Source organism: Mobula birostris, chromosome 1 (assembly GCF_030028105.1).
Source record: "Mobula birostris isolate sMobBir1 chromosome 1, sMobBir1.hap1, whole genome shotgun sequence".
Taxonomy (NCBI): Eukaryota; Metazoa; Chordata; class Chondrichthyes; order Myliobatiformes; family Myliobatidae; genus Mobula; species Mobula birostris.
Window position 1 is genome coordinate 188522470 of NC_092370.1, and position 19238 is coordinate 188541707.

Consider the following 19238-nt stretch of genomic DNA (forward strand, 5'->3'; position numbering starts at 1 on the left):
GGGGTCTACATCCATACATCCTTCAAAGTTGCAGCAAATCTTGATGGTTAAGAGGTGTATGGTGTGTTGGTCTTTGTTAGTCAGGGGAATGAATTCAAGAGATGCAAGGTAGTGTTGCAGCTCTATAAAACTCTGGTCAGACTTGGAGTATTGCCTCATAATAGGAAGGATGTGGAAGGTTTAAAGAGGATGTTGAAGAGATTTACTGGGATAATTTCTGGATTAGACAGTGTGTCTTATGAGGATAGCTTGAGTGAGGTAGGGTTTTTTACTTTGGAGAGAAGAAGGATGAGAGGTAACTTCACAGAAGTATATAAGGTGATAAGAGGCATAGATGGAGTGGACAGCCAGACACTTCTCCCAGGGTGAACATGGCTAATACAAGGGGACATAACTTCAAGGTGTTGGGAGTAAAGTATAGGGGAATGTCAGGGGAAGGCTTTTTTCTGTACACAGCATGATAGGTGCGTAGAAAGTACTGCTGGGAGTGGTGGTAGAGGCAGATCCATTAGGACAATTTAAAAGGCTCATTTTGGATGAAATGAGATTGGAGGGCTATGTGGCATGGAAGGATTAAATTCATCTTGGAGTAGGTTAAAGAGTCAGCAAATGACCCGTGCTGTACTGTTCTGTGTTCAAACTGATCACAATTTGTGATTTTCTGAGCACGATCCCTTCTCACAGAATCCTAATGCCATCCTTTACTATCAGACCTACCCCTCAGAATTCCTAATACTAGTACTATGAAATGCAGAGTATCTCAGAATGTTTAGTTACCAGCCTGAGTAATCTTGCAACCATATAGTGTCATAGAGCTATACAGCATAGAAAACAGACCTTTTGATCCAACTTATCCATGCTGACCTAGGTGCTAAACTAAGCTAGTCCCACTTGCCTGTACTTTGCCCATATCCCTTTGAATATTTCCTGTCTATTTCTCTGTACAAATATATTTTAAATGTCATCATTGTACCTACCTGTACAGATTCTTCTGGCAGCTCACTCCATATTCACACCATCCTGTGTGGGAAAAAGTTACTCCTCAGACCCATTTAAAATCTTTCCCATTTCACTTTAAACGTATGCCCTCTAGTTTTAGTCTCCCTTGCCCTGGGGACAAAACTGTGGCTATTCACCTTACCTATGCCCTTCATGATTTTATAAACCCCTATAAAGTCACCCCTCAGCTTCCTACACTCCAGAAAAAAGTCAAAAGTTAAAGCTGAGTTTATTGTCTTATGCACAAGTACAATGAAAAACTTAATTGAGGTAGCATCACAGTCACATAGTATCATACAAGCAGCATTTACAAGAAAAAAACATGAACATAAATTATACACAATTTTTACAAAAACATACAATTAGAACAAAAATGTCCATTTTAGTGCACAGTGATCAGAGTGGACATGTGGTGCCAAACTGTAGTAGTGACTAAGGTTTTGCTGGTTGGTTTAAGAACCAAATGGTTGAAGGAAAGTAGCTGATCTTGTAGAGGTTTCTGTAGCTCTTGCCTGATGGTGGTTACAAAAAGATGGCATGGCCAAGATGGTGAGGGTTTTAATGATGGATGGTGCTATTGGGCAGAGTCAACCACTCTCTGCAGCTTCGTATATTCCTGTGCATTCAAATTACTGCATCAGGATATGCCAATGCAGCCTCTCCTTATAATGTTACCTACATTCTGATCCAAATCATTAAGATAAATGACAAACAACAGCACCCATCCTTGAAGCACACCACTGATCACAGGTCTCCAGTATGAAAATTAACACTATCACCACCCTCTCTCTTACTATCATGCCAATTTTGTTTCTGTATCGGATTCGCAAACTCATTTCGGATCCCATATGTTCTAACTTTCTGGACTAACCATGTAGTGTCTAAGCAAACACATTACTTAAGTCCAACAGCTAAAACCCATTTACCTCTATTTATGCCACAAATTTAATATATTTGTTATAAAAACTTTGTGTTCAGTTAAAAAGCCTTGTATTTTGATTAGTTTCCCCATTTTAACCTTTCTTTACTGTTATGTGATAACTTTTAAATGATCAGTCCCTGTTATGTGCATATTTCAGTGCTGTATCATTATATCATACTTCTGCTTTAAATTCCTAAATTTCCAATAACCAGGACCTCTCAACAATATTATCATTTAAAGCCTTAACTACAGGTCCAGCCACTGATCCACAAGAAGTACATTCTAAAGCAGTGGCTCACAAGTGGATGATATTGCACCTCCTACCCCCGAAGGCAGAGAGATTTTCTAAGGGGGAGAAAAAGATAAAGAAGGTGGTGGAGGGGTGCTCAGTGGCAAGGGGACAGCTGAGGTATTACAGGCTTAATTTATTAAATTATTTACTTATTGTAAGCATTTGATCCTTAGTGCTTCAAAATCACATAATCACCTCATCTCTTGCTACCCCACCATTTTCTTAAGACTTTGCTCGAAGCGCGTTACAGTTGTTGAAAATTAATGTGACACTTCTGTAATTGGTGTACCATGAAAAATCTGGACTGAAGAAATCGTGCTATTTCCGGGATTCACCCCCACATTATTGCCATTCACTTCTGTACTACAGTGTTAACTAGTACAATTCCATTACTCGAATCATGCAGCGACACAATTCCTGTGAATTACAAAATGATGTTCAATGGAGTAAAATTCAGAATTGTCCTTCAAATGGTCTTGACTGCATTTCTCTAGCCAAACCCAAATAACGCTGCCCCACTTTATGTACCTTCAGGCAAAGAGTCAGGTTTTGCCCAAGTTATGATGTCATTGTAACTTTCCCCTTTATTGATTGCAGCCGTTGCAGCTGGACTTAAACAATGGGCAATTGACTGTGATTAATAATCCATAATGAAAATGGTAGAAGCAGACCCAACAAAAAAGTGTGGACAGTATAGTGTGGAGTATCCAAAATATGGATATACTGTATCCCAGCACCAAGCAACCAACAGCAGCCAATGTGTCTGTTGTGTGAAAAAGTTTTTTTTTCAAATGAGGCAATGAAACCATCCAGCTCCTTGAACATTTGAAAAGAATACATTCTGATAAAGCAAACAAGAACTTGGCTTATTTTCAGTCACTTCACGAAACGGAAAACACTTCAAAACATGTTTCCCAGCACTTCACAATGAAACAGTGATGGCTTGCATGCTTCGTACAATATTTCATTGCACATTGTTAAATCTAGAATGTCCCATACAATTGGAGAAGAACTGATTCTGCCAACAGTAAGGGAGGTTCTGAGTACAGTTTTGCATAAATCACCAGACTAAATAATTCAAACATTTCCACTCAGCAGCAACTCTGTTCAAAGATGAATTGATGAAATGTCTAAGAATGAGGAAGACACATTGTGCAACATACTTAGAACTTACTCTGCAATTGGGTGAGTCAACTTTGCCATGCAACAAATCTTTGCTTCTTAGTTATGTTCACTTTATAAAAGATGAAAGCATGGTTCAAGAATTGTTATTTGCAAGAGAGCTAGAAACAGATGTGAAGGGGAGTGAATATTTTGGGGTGTTGAGCACAGTTGCACAACAAGGCTGTGTGCTTAGCCCCTTGCTCTACTTGTTTTATACTTATGACTGTGTGGCTAATCACAGCTCCAAAGCCATATTCAAGTTTGTCACAACACCGTTATCGTAGGCTGAATCAAAGGTGGTGACGAATCAGCCTAAATAGTAGGAAGAATGGAAATCTGGCTAGGTGGTGCCATAACAACAACCTCTTATTCAATGTCAGCAAGATCAAGGAGCTGATTATTGAATTCTGGAGGAGGAAACCAGTGGTCCATGAGCCTGTCATCATTGAACATCAAAGGTGGAGAGGGTCAGCAACTCTAAATTCCTCGGTGTTTTTATTTCAGAGGACCTGTCCTGGACCCAGCACAGAAGTGCAATTATGAAGAAACCACAGCAGCACCTTCACTCCTGTAGGAGTTTCCAAAGATTCGGCATAACATCTAAAACTCTGATAAACTCCGATAGATCTGTGGTGAAGAGAATATTGACTGCCTGGTATGGAAACACCAATGACCTTGCACAGAAAATCCTACAAAAACTTGATCTTCTTGCTGCTGCCAATAGGAAGAAGGTACAGGAGTCTCAAGAATCAAACCACCAAGTTCAGGAACAGTTATTGCTCGTCAACCGTCAGGCTCTTGAAGCAAAGGGGGTAACTTCACTCAATGTCACTTGCCCCATCATTTAAATGTTTCCACAACAAGTAGACTCACTTTCAAGGACTTTTCATCTTATGTTCTTGATATTTAATGCTTATTTATTTCTTCTTATTTCTTTCTTTATGTATTTGCAGTTTGTTGTCTTTTGCACACTCATTGAATACCCAAGTTGGTGGGGTCTTTGATTAATTTTATTACGGTTATTATTCTATTATCAATTTATTGAGCATGCCCACAAGAAAATGAATCTCAGGCTTGTATATGGGACATACATGTACTTTGATAATAAATTTACTTTGAACTTTACTCTCCTTTAATATACCTCCTTATGCGCTCAAGTTTTAATTGGCCCACAATTGGTGACTAAATGACTTCCACCTGACTTTTTGAGAAAGAAAATTAACAGAATATTATATCATGAGATGCCATACATGGTTTTGAGGAGTTGTCACTTCAGAATTAGATATTGGAGCCCAGCTCTCAGAAGCCAAGTGCCATGGCTTCCCCAGTTTGATTTTTATCCAGTCAATTGTATTGTCCCATAGCAAAAACTGAGAACATAGTGATCATCTAAATTTGATTTTTTTTTGCTTATTGCTATTGTTATGAGTGCATGATCGACTGGATCCTCAGCTTCTTAACTGGAAGACCACAGTCTGTGCGAATTGGTGATAACATCCTCCTCGCTGACGATCAACACTGGTGCACCTCGGGTGCTTAGCCCGCTGCTCTACTCTCTGTAGACACATGACTGTGTGGCTAGGCATAGCTCAAATACCATCTATCAAAATACAACCATTGTTGGTAGAATCTCAATGCAAGAGGAGTGAGATATGCCAACTAGTGGAATGGTGCCACAGCAACAACATAGCACTCAACGTCAGTAAGACGATAAAGCTGATTATGGACTTCAGGAAGGGTAAGACGAAGGGATCAGAAGTGGTGAGAGTGAGCAGCTTCAAGTTCATCAGTGTCAAGATCTCTGAGGATCTAACTTATCCCAACATATTGATGTAGTCATAAAGAAGGCAAGACAGCGGCTATACTTTATTAAGAGTTTGAAGAGATTCGGCATGTCAACAAATACACTCGAAAACTTCTATAGTTGTACCATGGAGAGCATTCTGACAGGCTGCATCACTGTCTGGTATGGAGGGGTTACTGCACAGGACTGAAAGAAGCTGAAGAAGGTTGTAAATCTAGTCAGCTCCATCTTGGGTACTAGCCTACAAAATACCCAGGGACCTCTTTAGGGAGTGGTGTCTCAGAAAAGCAGTGTTCATTATTAAGGACCTCCAGCACCCAGGGAATGCCCCTTTTCTCACTGTTACCATCAGACAGGAGATACAGAAGCCTGAAGGCACACACTCAACGATTCAGGAACAGCTTCTTCCCCTCTGCCATCCGATTCCTAAATGGACATTGAAGCTTTGGACACTACCTCCCTTTTTTTAATATACAGTATTTCTGTTTTCACACATATTTAAAAATCTATTCAATATATGTAATTTATTTACTTGTTTATTTATTATTGTCTTATTTTATTTATTATTTTTTTCTCTCTCTCTGCTAGATTATGTATTGCATTGAACTGCTGCTGCTAAGTTAACAAATTTCACATCACATGTCGGTGATAATAGACCTGATTCTGATTCTGTTTCAGATCTATGAAAAGGTTAAAAAAGTAATCTTTTACTCTCACCTTAAGAGGTACAGTTTCTGTGTTTGAGGTTGAAGGTGGATGGCGCATGTTATATCTTTCAAAGCATTTCTCAGATTATGTACCTGTCACAAACACATTCAGTCATAAAATATGTCATCAGTTCTATTAGTTTCTTTGAAATTTTGATGAACAAAAAGAGCTATTTTTATTCTTCACAAGAACTTAATCACAAAATACACAGCTCTGAGGCTTAAGACTTCATGTATCAAGACTTCATTAACTTTGCAATGTTCCTGATCAATCCAAACCAGCACACAAAGTCTCTGGTCACACGGGGACAGCTCCCAAAAGCTAAGTATGAATACCCTTGAAATGTTGACCTACTTCTTGCAAACTTGACTCTATGACAGGTCCTTCAATCAATATGGAGCAAAAAGATGAAATATTAAGGTAAGTTAGCCAAAAATATAAAAGAGGACACCAAAAGTTTTTTTCAGATATATGAAGAGTAAAAGAGAGGCAGAGTGGATATCATACCAATGGAAAATGACACTAGAGATGTAGTAATGGGGGGCAAAGAATTGGTGGTTGAAATGAATAAATCATTTGCGTCAGTCTTCACTGTGGAAGATATCAGCAGTGTGCCAGAAATTCAGGTGTCAGAGCAAAAGTGAGTGTAGTCACTATTATTAAAAAGTGCTTGGGAGTTGAAAGGTCTGTAAGTAGATAAGTCACATGGATGAGATGGACTACAGCCAAGACTCTAAAAGAGGTAGATGAGATTGTGGAGGCATTAGTAGTGATCTTTCAAGAATCACCAGATTCTGGAATGGTTCCAGAGATCATGAAGATAACAAAAGTCACTCCAATCTTTAAGAATGGAGGGAGGTAAAAGACAGAAAAGTCAACAAACCTGACCGCAGTAGTTGTCCATTATTAAGAATGAGGTTTCAGGGTATTTGGAGACACATCATAAAAAAGACTGAAGGTAGCAAGGTTTCTTAAAGGGAAATCTTGCCAGACAAGTCTGTTGGAATTCTTTAAGGAAATAAAAGGTAGATTAGACAAAGGAGAATCAGTGGGTATTGTTTACAAAGCGCCACACATGAGGCTGCTAAGCAAGATCAGAGCCCATGGTATTATAGGAAAGATACTAGCATAGACAGGAGGCAAAGAGTGGGAATAAAGGGAGCCTCTTCTGGTCACCACTGCTGGTGACTAGTGGTGTTCCACATGTGTGTCGGTGTTGGGTCCATTACATTTCACATGAGATGTTAATAATCTGGATTTCAGAGATGATTACTTTTTGGTCAAGTTAGTGGATGATACAAAGATACAGTAGGTGGAGGAGCAGAGAATGTTGAGGAAGCAAGGAGTCTTCAAGGGCAGGGGTCCCCAACCTTTTTTGCACCGTGGACCAGTTTAATACTGACAAAATTCTTGCGGACCAGCCGACCCGGGGTGGGGCAGGAGGGTGTTCAAGTAGGGTTAAACTCACCTCAACATGTCTTTTACAGTTAAGGTTGCCAACTTTCTCACTCTCAAATAAGGGACAAAAGTAGCAGTCAAATCCCAGGACACTTTACCCCAAAAAGACTACCATGACCATGAAGCCTTGCGCGGGAACCTGTGTGCGCATGTGTGACATGCGCCTGTGCGTACGTGCCGATTTTTTTCCACAAATCGCTTTTCTCTTCATCTTCCCGACTATATTGTACATACATTATTTCTACTTTATATAGGCTGTGTATTTATCATATCATTCCTGCTTTTACTATATGTTAGTATTATTTTAGGTTTTATGTGTTATTTGGTATGATTTGGTAGGTTATTTTTTGGGTCTGGGAATGCTCAAAAAATTTTCTCATATAAATTAATAGTAATTGCTTCTTCGCTTTACGCCATTTCGGCATGAAAGGTTTCATAGGAACGCTCTACCTTAGCGCGGAAAATACGGGACAAACCAATTTAGCCCAATATACGGGATGTCCCGGCAAATACGGGACAGTTGGCAACCCTATGTTCAAGTTCAACAGTGAGTGACAGGGAATGAGGAAAGATGCAGCTGACTCAAATCATTTCCTCACGGCCCGGTAGCACATGCTTTGTGGCCCGGTGGTTGGGGACTGCTGTTCAAAGGGGCACACAGATTAGGAGATATCTGTGGATAGTCAGTATGGCTTTATGCATGGTAGGTCATGTCTAACCAATCTTATAGAGTTTTTTCAAGGACGTTACCAGGAAAGGCGATGAAGGCAAGGCAATGGATATTGTCTACATGGACTTTAGCAAGGCATTTTACAAGGTCAGTCAAAAAGGTTCAGTTGCTTGGCATTCAAGATGAGATGGTAAATTGGATTAGATATTGGCTTTGTTGGAGAAACCAGAGAAGGGTTGTAGATAGTTGCCTGTCTGACTGGAGGCCTGTGACTAGAAGAGTACTGCAGGGACTGGTGATGGGTCCATTGTTATTCATCATCTATATCAACAATCTGAATGATAGCGTGATTAAATGAATCAGCAAGCTGCAGATGATACCAAGATTGGGTGTAGTGGACAGCAAGGAAGGCTATCATGGCTTGCAGCGAGATGTGGACCAGCTGGAAAAATGAGCTGAAAATTGGCAGATGGAATTTATTGTAGACGACTGCAAGGTGTTGCCCTTTGATAGGACCAACCAGGGTACGTCTTACACAGTGGACAGCAGGGCACTGAGGAGTGTGGGAGAACAAAGGGATCTGGGAATACAGGACCATAATTCATTGAAAGTGGTGTCACAGGCAGATAGGGTCATAAAGCAAGCTTTTGGCACATTGGCCTTCATTCAGTTTTGTCACCAACGTACAGGAAAAATGTAAATAAGACTGTAAGAGTACAGAGAAAATTTACAAGTATGTTGCTGGGTCTGGATGACCTGAATTATAAGGAAACATAAGAACATAAGAAATAAGAGCAGGAGTAGGCCATCTGGCCCATCGAGCCTGCTCTGCCATTCAATAAGATCATGGCTGATCTAGCCATGGACTCATCTCCACCTACCTGCCTTTTCCCCATAACATTTAATTCCCCTACTATGCAAAAATATATCCAACCTTGTCTTAAATATATTTATTGAGGTAGCCTCCACTGCTTCATTGAGCAGAGAATTCCATAGATTCACCACTCTCTAGGAAAAGCAGTTCCTCCTCATCTCCATCCTAAATCTACTCCTTTCAATCTTGAGGCTATGTCCCCTAGTTCTAGTCTCCTCTCATTCTTCTAAAGATTAAATAGGTTAGGATTTATTCCTTGGAACATAGTAGATTGAGAGGAGATTTGATAGAGATATACAAAATTATGAGGGGTATAGATAGGGTAAGTGAAAGCAGGCTTTTTCTACTGAGGTGTGGTGGGGCACAACCAGAGGTCATGGGCTAAGGGTGAATGGTGAAAAGTGAAAAGTTTAACGGCAACATGAGAAGAAACTTCTTCACTCAGAGGTTCGTGAGAGTGTGGAGTGTGCTATCAGTGTAAGTTATGTATGTGAGCTCGATTTCAAAGTTTAAGAGAAGTTTGGATAGGTACATGGATGGTAGGGGTATGGATGGCTGCGGTCCTGGTGCAGGGGGATGGGAGAAGGCAATTTAAATGGTTCTCCATGGACTAGATGGGCCTATTTCTGTGCTGTACTTCTGTGCCGGAATTGAACTCTGGAACAACCCAAAACTGTAATACTGTCCTGCAAACTGCTACGCTACTGTGGCACCCAATGGGCCCATATCTAAGAAAGAATGTGCTGGTATTGGAGAGGGCCAGAGGATGATCTCAGGAATGAAAGGGTTAATGTATAAGAAGTGTGTTTGATAGTTCTGGGCCTTTACTCAGTGGAGTTTAAAGAATGAAGAGACATCTGATTGAAACCTACCAAATACTGAAAGGCCTGCCTAGAGTGGATATAGAAGGGATGTTTCCAATAATGTGAAAGTCTAGGACAAAGGGCACAGGCTGGAATGCAAGGACATCACTTTAGGACAGAGATGAAGAGAGCTATCTTTAGTTAGAGGGTGGTGAATCTGTGGAACTGTTTGCCACAGACAGCTGTGGAGGTTAATTGGTTGGGTATATTTAACGTGGAGTTCGTTCTTGATTCTTGATTCCTCAGGTTCTTGATTCCTCAGGGGTCAAAGGTTAAGGAGAGAAAGCATGAGAATGGGGTTGAAAGGGAAGATAAATCAGCCAGGATTGAATGGTGAACCAGACCCTATGGGCCAAACAGCCTAATTCAGCTCCTATATCTTATGGTCTTATTCCAGTTACTCCAGAAAAAACAATTTTGCTCATTGCCAGCTGCAATTCAGTCTACCTGAATAAAAGGTACATTTATTATGCATGGTCTTTGTCTTTTCTATCATCACTAGAAAATAATCATCAACACCTTGTAATTTAAAATACTCTGCTCCAAATTAGTGATTGCCTGCTCGTAAGGTAGCTGACTACGTGAATCTACAGTTCTGCTCTGATGTGCAGTGCTCAATAGAGAATAGCAGGTATGCCATCATTGTTAGAATTGCCAACTGTGATGTAAATATTGCTACCAGTGACTTATAATTGGAAATCAGAGTGATATAACTGTCAAACAGAAATCTCTGAAATCATATGACATTTGTACTTATTCAGTTTGTCTTCTCTGGAAATGAGGATACAGTAAGCACATGCAATTAATGGTTCATGTTTTCATGTGAGTAGTTACACCCTATAGATGGAGGCATTATATAACACTGGCAAGGTAAAAAGTTGCATGGATTTTTCTCTGCAAACCTTATGTATCCTCTGCTATTCTTCACCTACACTTCGTACATTAATTTCTGAAGGGGAATTAACATGCTAGCTTTTTATATGCTCCCACAAACTTCCAGCTTATCTCTCATTGCCAGTCAAAACACCAAGTGATTTTACACTGCCTCAACCAAAAACATCTTGAAATTATAAGCCCCTGTCAGAACCAACAACCTAACTGTTGGATAACTGTTTCTTCTCATCTCCAGTTGCAAGTTCTGGACTTGTTGTTCTCAAAAATCTCTGATGACAATGAATTAAAACTTTACTTTGAGGATTGCACGAAACCCTGGGATGAGATATCATCTGTAAACTGTGCTGCTAGTAGACTCACCAAAATTTCATTCATTTCCTGACCTTAGAACCAGCAACAACTGACTCCACTTCATCGTCTGTGTAGACATAGTCAGAGTGGTGGTCTTAAGGCCTTAGCTCTTCGAAGCTTCAGTGAAGAGAGGCTTCACTCAGAGAAAGCCAAGTAAAGCTCAAGTTTTTTCCTTCTTTTCTTTATATCTGCTGGGCCAAGTAGAGATGACAAGCAGGATAGTGCAATGCTTCTCTTGTGGGATGTGGGAAGGCAGGGAGACCTCTAGTATCCCTGACCACTACAGTTGTGAGAAGTGCATCCAGCTGCAGCTTCTAACACTCTGCATTAAGGAGTTGGAGCTGGAATTGGATGATATCCGGATCATACAGTAGGCTGAAGGGGTGATAGAGAGGACATATAGAGAGGTAGTTACACTCAAGGTGCAAGACACAGGAAACTGGGTGACGGTAAGGAAGGGGAAAGCAGTTAAGGAGCCAGTGCAGAGTACCCTCAACAGCAGGTATATCCCTTTGGATACTGTCAGGCAGGATAATCTAACAGAGGTAAGTCACAGTGTCAAGTCTCTGGCACTGAATCTGCCTCTGTGACTCCAATGGGTAGGGAGAAGAAGAGGCATGCTGTGGTGATAGGGGATTCATTAGTTAGGGGAAAGGACAGGAGGCTCTGTGGGCGAGAACGAGATTCCCAGATGGTACGTTGCCTCCCGGGTGCCAAGGTCCAGGATATCTCGGATCGTGTCCTCAGCACTCTAGAATGGGAGGGAGAACAGCCAGAAGTTATGGTCCATGTAGGTAGCAATGACATTGGTAGGACAAATGATGAGGTTCTGCATGGGGAGTTCAGGGAGTTACGTGCTAATTTAAGAGATAGGACCTCCAGGGTTATGATCTCAGGATTGCTACCTATGCCACATGCTAGTGAGGTTAGAATTAGGAAGATTATACAGTTTAATACGTGGCCAAGGAGTTGGTGTTGGAAGAAGGGTATAAGATTTTTGGATCATTGAGCTCTTTTCCAGGGAAGGTAGGACCTCTACAAAAGGGAAAGTGTGTGCCTAAACTGGAGGGGGACTAATACCCTAGCAGGAAGATTTGTTAATACTGTATGGTGGGGTTTAAACAAGAGTTGCAGGGAGATGGGGACCAGAGTGCCAGAATAGTTAGTGGAGAGGTTGTAGAAGCAGATATTGGTAACTCAAAGTTCGGAACCAAAAGGTTGAGCATGTTGTGACAAAATCAAAAAGGGCGAATGCAGGACTGAAGGTGTTGTATCTCAATGTGCACAATATATAAAATAAGGTAGATGAACTTGCAGCAGTTGCAGATTGGCAGGTATGATGTTGTAGGCATCACTGAATCATACCTGAAAGATTAATCGCAAACAACAGGAATTCTGCAGATGCTGGAAATTCAAGCAACACACATCAAAGTTGCTGGTGAACGCAGCAGGCCAGACAGCATCTCTAGGAAGAGGTGCAGTCGACGTTTCAGGCCGAGACCCTTCGTCAGGACTAACTGAAGGAAGAGTGAGTAGGGGATTTGAAGTTGGAGGGGGAGGGGGAGATCCAAAATGATAGGAGAAGACAGGAGGAGGAGGGATGGAGCCAAGAGCTGGACAGGTGATTGGCAAAAGGGGATACAAGAGGATCATGGGACAGGAGGTCCAGGAAGAAAGACAAGGGGGGGGGGACCCAGAGGATGGGCAAGAGGTATATTCAGAGGGACAGAGGGAGAAAAAGGAGAGTGAGAGAAAGAATGTGTGCATAAAAATAAGTAACAGATGGGGTACGAGGGGGAGGTGGGGCCTAGCGGAAGTTAGAGAAGTCGATGTTCATGCCATCAGGTTGGAGGCTACCCAGACGGAATATAAGGTGTTGTTCTTCCAACCTGAGTGTGGCTTCATCTTTACAGTAGAGGAGGCCGTGGATAGACATGTCAGAATGGGAATGGGCTGTGGAATTAAAATGTGTGGCCACTGGGAGATCCTGCTTTCTCTGGCGGACAGAGCATAGATGTTCAGCAAAGCAGTCTCCCAATCTGCGTCGGGTCTCGCCAATATATAAAAGGCCACATCGGGAGCACCGGACGCAGTATATCACCCCAGTCGACTCACAGGTGAAGTGTTGCCTCACCTGGAAGGACTGTTTGGGGCCCTGAATGGTGGTAAGGGAGGAAGTGTAAGGGCATGTGTAGCACTTGTTCCGCTTACACGGATAAGTGCCAGGAGGGAGATCAGTGGGGAGGGATGGGGGGGACGAATGGACAAGGGAGTTGTGTAGGGAGCGATCCCTGCAGAATGCAGAGAGAGCGGGGGAGAGAAAGATGTGCTTAGTGGTGGGATCCCGTTGGAGGTGGCGGAAGTTACGGAGAATAATATGTTGGACCCGGAGGCTGGTGGGGTGGTAGGTGAGGACCAGGGGAACCATATTCCTAGTGGGGTGGCGGGAGGATGGAGTGAGAGCAGATATATGTGAAATGGGGGAGATGCGTTTAAGAGCAGAGTTGATAGTGGAGGAACGGAAGCCTCTTTCTTTAAAAAATGAAGACATCTCCCTCATCCTAGAATGAAAAGCCTCATCCTGAGAGCAGATGTGGCGGAGATGGAGGAATTGCGAGAAGGGGATGGCGTTTTTGCAAGAGACAGGGTGAGAAGAGGAATAGTCCAGATAGCTGTGAGAGTCAGTAGGCTTATAGTAGACATCAGTGGATAAGCTGTCTCCAGAGACAAAGACAGAAAGATCTAGAAAGGGGAGGGAGGTGTCGGAAATGGACCAGGTAAACTTGAGGGCAGGGTGAAAGTTGGAGGCAAAGTTAATAAAGTCAATGAGTTCTGCATGCGTGCAGGAAGCAGCGCCAATGCAGTCGTCGATGTAGCGAAGGAAAAGTGGGGGACAGATTCCAGAATAGGCACGGAACATAGATTGTTCCACAAACCCAACAAAAAGGCAGGCATAGCTAGGACCCATACGGGTGCCCATAGCTACACCTTTAGCTTGGAGGAAGTGGGAGGAGCCAAAGGAGAAATTATTAAGAGTAAGGACTAATTCCGCTAGACGGAGCAGAGTGGTGGTAGAGGGGAACTGATTAGGTCTGGAATCTAAAAAGAAGCGTAGGGCTTTGAGACCTTCCTGATGGGGGATGGAAATATATAAGGACTGGACATCCATGGTGAAAATAAAGCGGTGAGGGCCAGGGAACTTAAAATCATCGAAAAGTTTAAGAGCGTGAGAAGTGTCACCAACATAGGTCGGAAGGGATTGAACAAGGGGTGATAAAACAGTGTCGAGGTATGCAGAAATGAGTTCGGTGGGGCAGGAGCAAGCTGAGACAATAGGTCGGCCAGGACAGGCAGGTTTGTGGATCTTGGGTAGGAGGTAGAAACGGGAAGTGCGGGGTGTGGGAACTATAAGGTTGGTAGCAGTGGATGGGAGATCCCCTGAGCGGATAAAGTCGGTGATGGGGTGGGAGAAAAATGGCCTGGTGCTCCTTAGTGGGGTCACGATCGAGGGGTATATAAGAGGAGGTATCTGTGAGTTGTCGCTGTGCCTCGGCAAGGTAGAGGTCAGTACGCCAGACTACAACAGCACCCCTCTTATCGGCGGGTTTAATAATAAGGTTAGGATTAGTGCGGAGGGAGTGGAGAGCAGAGCGTTCAGAAGGAGTGAGGTTGGAATGGGGACAAGGTGCGGTGAAGTCGAGACGGTTGATGTCCCATCGGCAATTAGCGATAAAGAGATCCAGAGCAGGCAGAAGACCAGAGCGGGGTGTCCATGAAGAAGAGGAGGGTTGAAGACGGGAGAAAGGGTCATCGGTGGGGGTGGAAGAGTCCTTGCTGAAGAAGTAGGCTTGGAGACGGAGACGGCGGAAGAAAAGTTCCGCATCGTGGCGAACACGGAACTCGCTGAGGTGTGGGCGAAAGGGGACAAAGGTGAGGCCCTTACTGAGGACCGAGCGTTCTGCCTCCAACAGTTTAAGGTCGGAGGGGATGGTAAAGACCCGGCACGGATGAGAGCTGGGATCAGAGGGGGGAGGGGGGAGGCTGGGGGTGTCAATGGAGAGGGGAGGGTTGGGGTGAGAGGAAGATGGAGCCTCCGAGGGCCCAGGAGTTGACGGTGGGATCTGAGGAAGATGGGGCTGCGGAGTGGTGGTGGGGGAAGGGGAGACGGGAGTCACAACAGCAGCACATAAAGACCCGGCCTGGAGTTCAAGGCTGGAATCTTGAGAGCTGGGATCAGAGGGGGGAGGGGGAAGGCTGGGGGTGTCAATGGAGAGGGGAGGGTTGGGGTGAGAGGAAGATGGAGCCTCTGAGGACCCAGGAGCTGACGATGGGATCTGAAGGAGACGGTGCTGCAGAGTGGTGGTGGGGGAAGGGGAGACGGGAGTCACAACAGCAGCACATAAAGACCCGGCCTGGAGTTCAAGGCTGGCGTCGCAGTTGGTGGTTGCGCAATCGCTGTGAATGTCTCCATGGTCGTTGCTGGAGTCCGGGTTTTGAATATGCCCTGAAGTGTTGGAGCCGCCGAGATCAGTGGCAGGGGCCGCAATCTGAAGTTCATGCCTGCTAGCGTCGGGGCCGGCAGGCTCTGGAGTCCGTAGATGTAGGATCTTGCGATCTTTGCCTAACATGACAAAGTCATAAAAACGGTGATTGCAGGCGTGAATCCGACGGAGGATGAAATAACGGGTAGGACCATTACAGACGGCGAAGAAAGTGTCCCGAAGGTGTGGAAGGGTCTGGGATAGGAACACCAAGTACCTCCTCATGGCGGAGAGAGTCGCCTTCAGAGCTTGACGGGAGAAGCGGCGAGAGGCAGAGTCAATAAAATGTGAGTACCTGGGATCCTCAGAAGGTCCAAATTGAGAGGCTTGGAAACGAATCGTAAAGCCAACTGGAGTAAGTTGGCGACGGAGGCACGTTCCGAGAAAGGATATATGGCTGTGATAGCGAGTCTGAGTCAAAGTGTGGTCGAAAAGTTGAAGAGCCGAAGAAATTACAGATGGGGAGCAATGAGAGATGGTTTCACTGAACTCCCGTCGAAGAGAGGATCTAAACTTCTTCGGTGTAGGCATCACCGGAAGAGGCTTCGCAGTAGTGAATTTAAACGCAAACAACAGGAATTCTGCAGATGCTGGAAATTCAAGCAACACACATCAAAGTTGCTGGTGAACGCAGCAGGCCAGGCAGCATCTCTAGGAAGAGGTGCAGTCGACGTTAGTGAAAGATTAATGTCCAAGCACACACATTGCATTGAAAGGATAGGGGGAAGACAGAGGGGCCAGCATAGCTTTGTTGGAAAAAAATGAAAACAAATTATTAGAAGGAGGTGACATACTGTTGGAAGGTGTTGAATCATTGTGTATAGAGCTAAGGAACTGCAATGGTAAAAAGACCCTTCTGGGAATTGTATACAGACCTCCAAACAGTAGTAAAGATCTGGCCCACAAATTACAATGGGAGTTAGAAAATGCATGCCAAAAGGGCAATATTACAATAGTCAGGGGAGATTTCAATATGCAGGTCAATTGGGAAAATCAGGGTGGTGCTGAATTTCAGGAGAGGGAATTTCTAGTATGTACGTACTTTCAAAATTTCCTAGGGTTACCCATTGCCCTCTAAATTTCTAAGCTCCATGTACCTATCCAGGAGGCTCTTAAAAGACCCTCAGTGCTCCAAATGGGGTCTGACCAGGGTCCTATATAGCTGCAACATTACCTCTCAGCTCCTAAACGCAAACCCACGATTGATGAAGGCCAATGCACTGTATGCCTTCTTAACCACAGAGTCAACCTGCGCAGCAGCTTTGAGTGTCCTATGGACACGGACCCCAAGATCCCTCTGATCCTGCACACTGCCAAGAGTCTTACCATTAATACTATATTCTGCCATCATATTTGACCTACCAAAATGAACCACCTCACATTTATCTGAGTTAAACTCTATCTGCCACTTCTCAGTCCAGTTTTGCATCCTATCAATGTCCCGCTGTAACCTCTGACAGCCCTCCACACTATCCACAACACCCCCAACCTTTGTGTCATCAGCAAGTTTACTAACCTATCCCTTCACTTCCTCATCCAGGTCATTTATAAAAATCAGGAAGAGAAGGGGTCCCAGAACAGATCTGAGGCACACCACTGGTCACCAACCCCTATGCAGAATATGGCCTGTCTACAACCACTCTTTGCCTTCTGTGGGCAAGCCAGTTCTGGATCCACAAAGCAAGGTCCCCTCAGATCCCATGCTTCCTTACCTTTTCAATAAGGGGTACCTTATCAAATGCCTTGCTGAAATCCATACACACTACATCTGCTGCTCTACCTTCATCAATACGTTTAGTCACATCCTCAAAAAATTTAATCAGGCTTGTAAAACACGAACTGCCTTTGACAAAGCCATGCTGACTATTCCTAATCATATTATGCTTCTCCAAATGTTCATAAATCCTGCCTCTCAGCATCTTCTCCATCAACTTACCAACCACTGAATGAAGACTCAATGGTCTATAATTTCCTGGGCTATCTCTACTCCCTTTCTTGAATAAGGGAACGACATCTGCAACCCTCCAGTCCTCCGGAACCTCTCCTGTCCTGATTGATGATGCAAAGATCATTGCCAGAGGCTCAACAATCTCTTCCCTCGCCTCCCACAATCTCATCCAATCCCGGTGATTTATCCAACTTGATGCTTTCCAAAAGCTCTAGCACATCCTCTTTCTTATTATCAATATGCTCAAGCTTTTCAGTCTGCTGTAAGTCATCCCTACAATCGCCAAGGTCCTTTTCTACTGAAGCAAAGTATTCATTAAGTACCTCCGCCATCTCCTCTGGTTCCATACACACTTTTCCACTCTCACACTTGATTGGTCCTATTCTCTCACATCTTATCCTCTTGCTCTTCACATACTTATAGAATGCCTTGGGGTTTTTCTTAATCCTGCTCGCTAAGGCCTTCTCATGGCCCCTTCTGGCTCTCCTAATTTCATTCTTAAGCACCGTCCTGCTAGCCTTACAATTTTCTAGATCTCTATCATTACCTAGCTTTTTGAACCTTTTTTAACCTTTTCTTTTCTTCTTGATTGGATGTTCAACAACTTTTGTACACCATGGTTCCTGTACCCTACTATTCTTTCCCTGTCTCATTGGAACGTACCTATGCAGAACACCACACAAATACCCCTGAACATTTGCCACATTTCTGCCGTACATTCCCCAGAGAATATCTGTTCCCAATTTATGCTTCCAAGTTCCTGCCTGATAGCTTCATATTTCCCCTTACTCCAATTAAACGCTTTCCTAACCTGTCTGTTTCTATCCCTCTCCAATGCTAAGGTAAAGGAGATAGGATTGTGATCACTATCTCCAAAATGCTCTCCCACTGAGAAACCTGACACATGACCAGGTCATTTCCCAATACCAGATCAAGTACAGCCTCTCCCCTTGTAGGCTTATCTACATATTGTGTCAAGAAACCTTCCTGAACACACCTAACAAACTAACCCCCCCCCATCTAAACCCTTTGCTCTAGGGAGATGCCAGTCAATATTGGGGAAATTAAAATCTCAGCCCTGTTATTATTGCATCTTTCTAGAATCTGTCTCCCTATCTGCTTGTCAATGTCCCTGTTACTATTGGATGGTCTATAAAAAACACCAAGTAGAGTTATTGGCCCCTTGCTGTTCCTAAAGTCCACCCGCAAAGACTCAGTAGACAATCCCTGATATGTATCAGTATTACAGTGGAGTAAATGGAATTACAGAGGCATAAGAGAGGAGTTGGCCAGAGTTGAATGGAAAAGGACACTGGCAGGGATGACGGCAGAGCTGTAATGGCTGGTATTTCTGGAAGCAATCTGGAAGTCACAGGATATATGCACCCCAAAGAGGAAGAAAGGTTCGAAGGGAAAGGTGACACAACCATGGCTACAAGGGAAGTCAAAGCCAATATAAAAGCCAAAGAGAGGGAATATAATAGAGCAAAGATTAGTAGGGAGTTAGAGGATTCGAAAGCTTTTAAAAACCAATGGAAAGATATTAAAAACATTAAAAAGGTAAAGATGAAATACAAAAGTAAGCAAGTCAATAACGTTGAAGAAGATACCAAAAGTTTCTTCAGATACATGAATATCAGACCTCCGGAAAACAATGCTGGAGAGTTAGTAATGGGGGGGGGGCAAGGAAATAATGGATGAATTAAATAAGTATTTTACATAGATACATAGAAAATAGGTGCAGGAGTAG

General features: G+C 43.4%; 1 protein-coding gene across 1 annotated transcript in view; it reads right to left on the reverse strand.

Annotated features, from left to right (window-relative positions):
- The window catches only part of ttc6 (tetratricopeptide repeat domain 6), a 323626-nt gene that overhangs the window by 131740 nt on the left and 172648 nt on the right, over positions 1–19238 (reverse strand). Inside the window, exon 19 of the mRNA XM_072279505.1 lies at positions 5899–5981. Coding sequence (XP_072135606.1) covers positions 5899–5981 — 83 coding nt within the window. The remainder of the gene's footprint in view (positions 1–5898; positions 5982–19238) is intronic.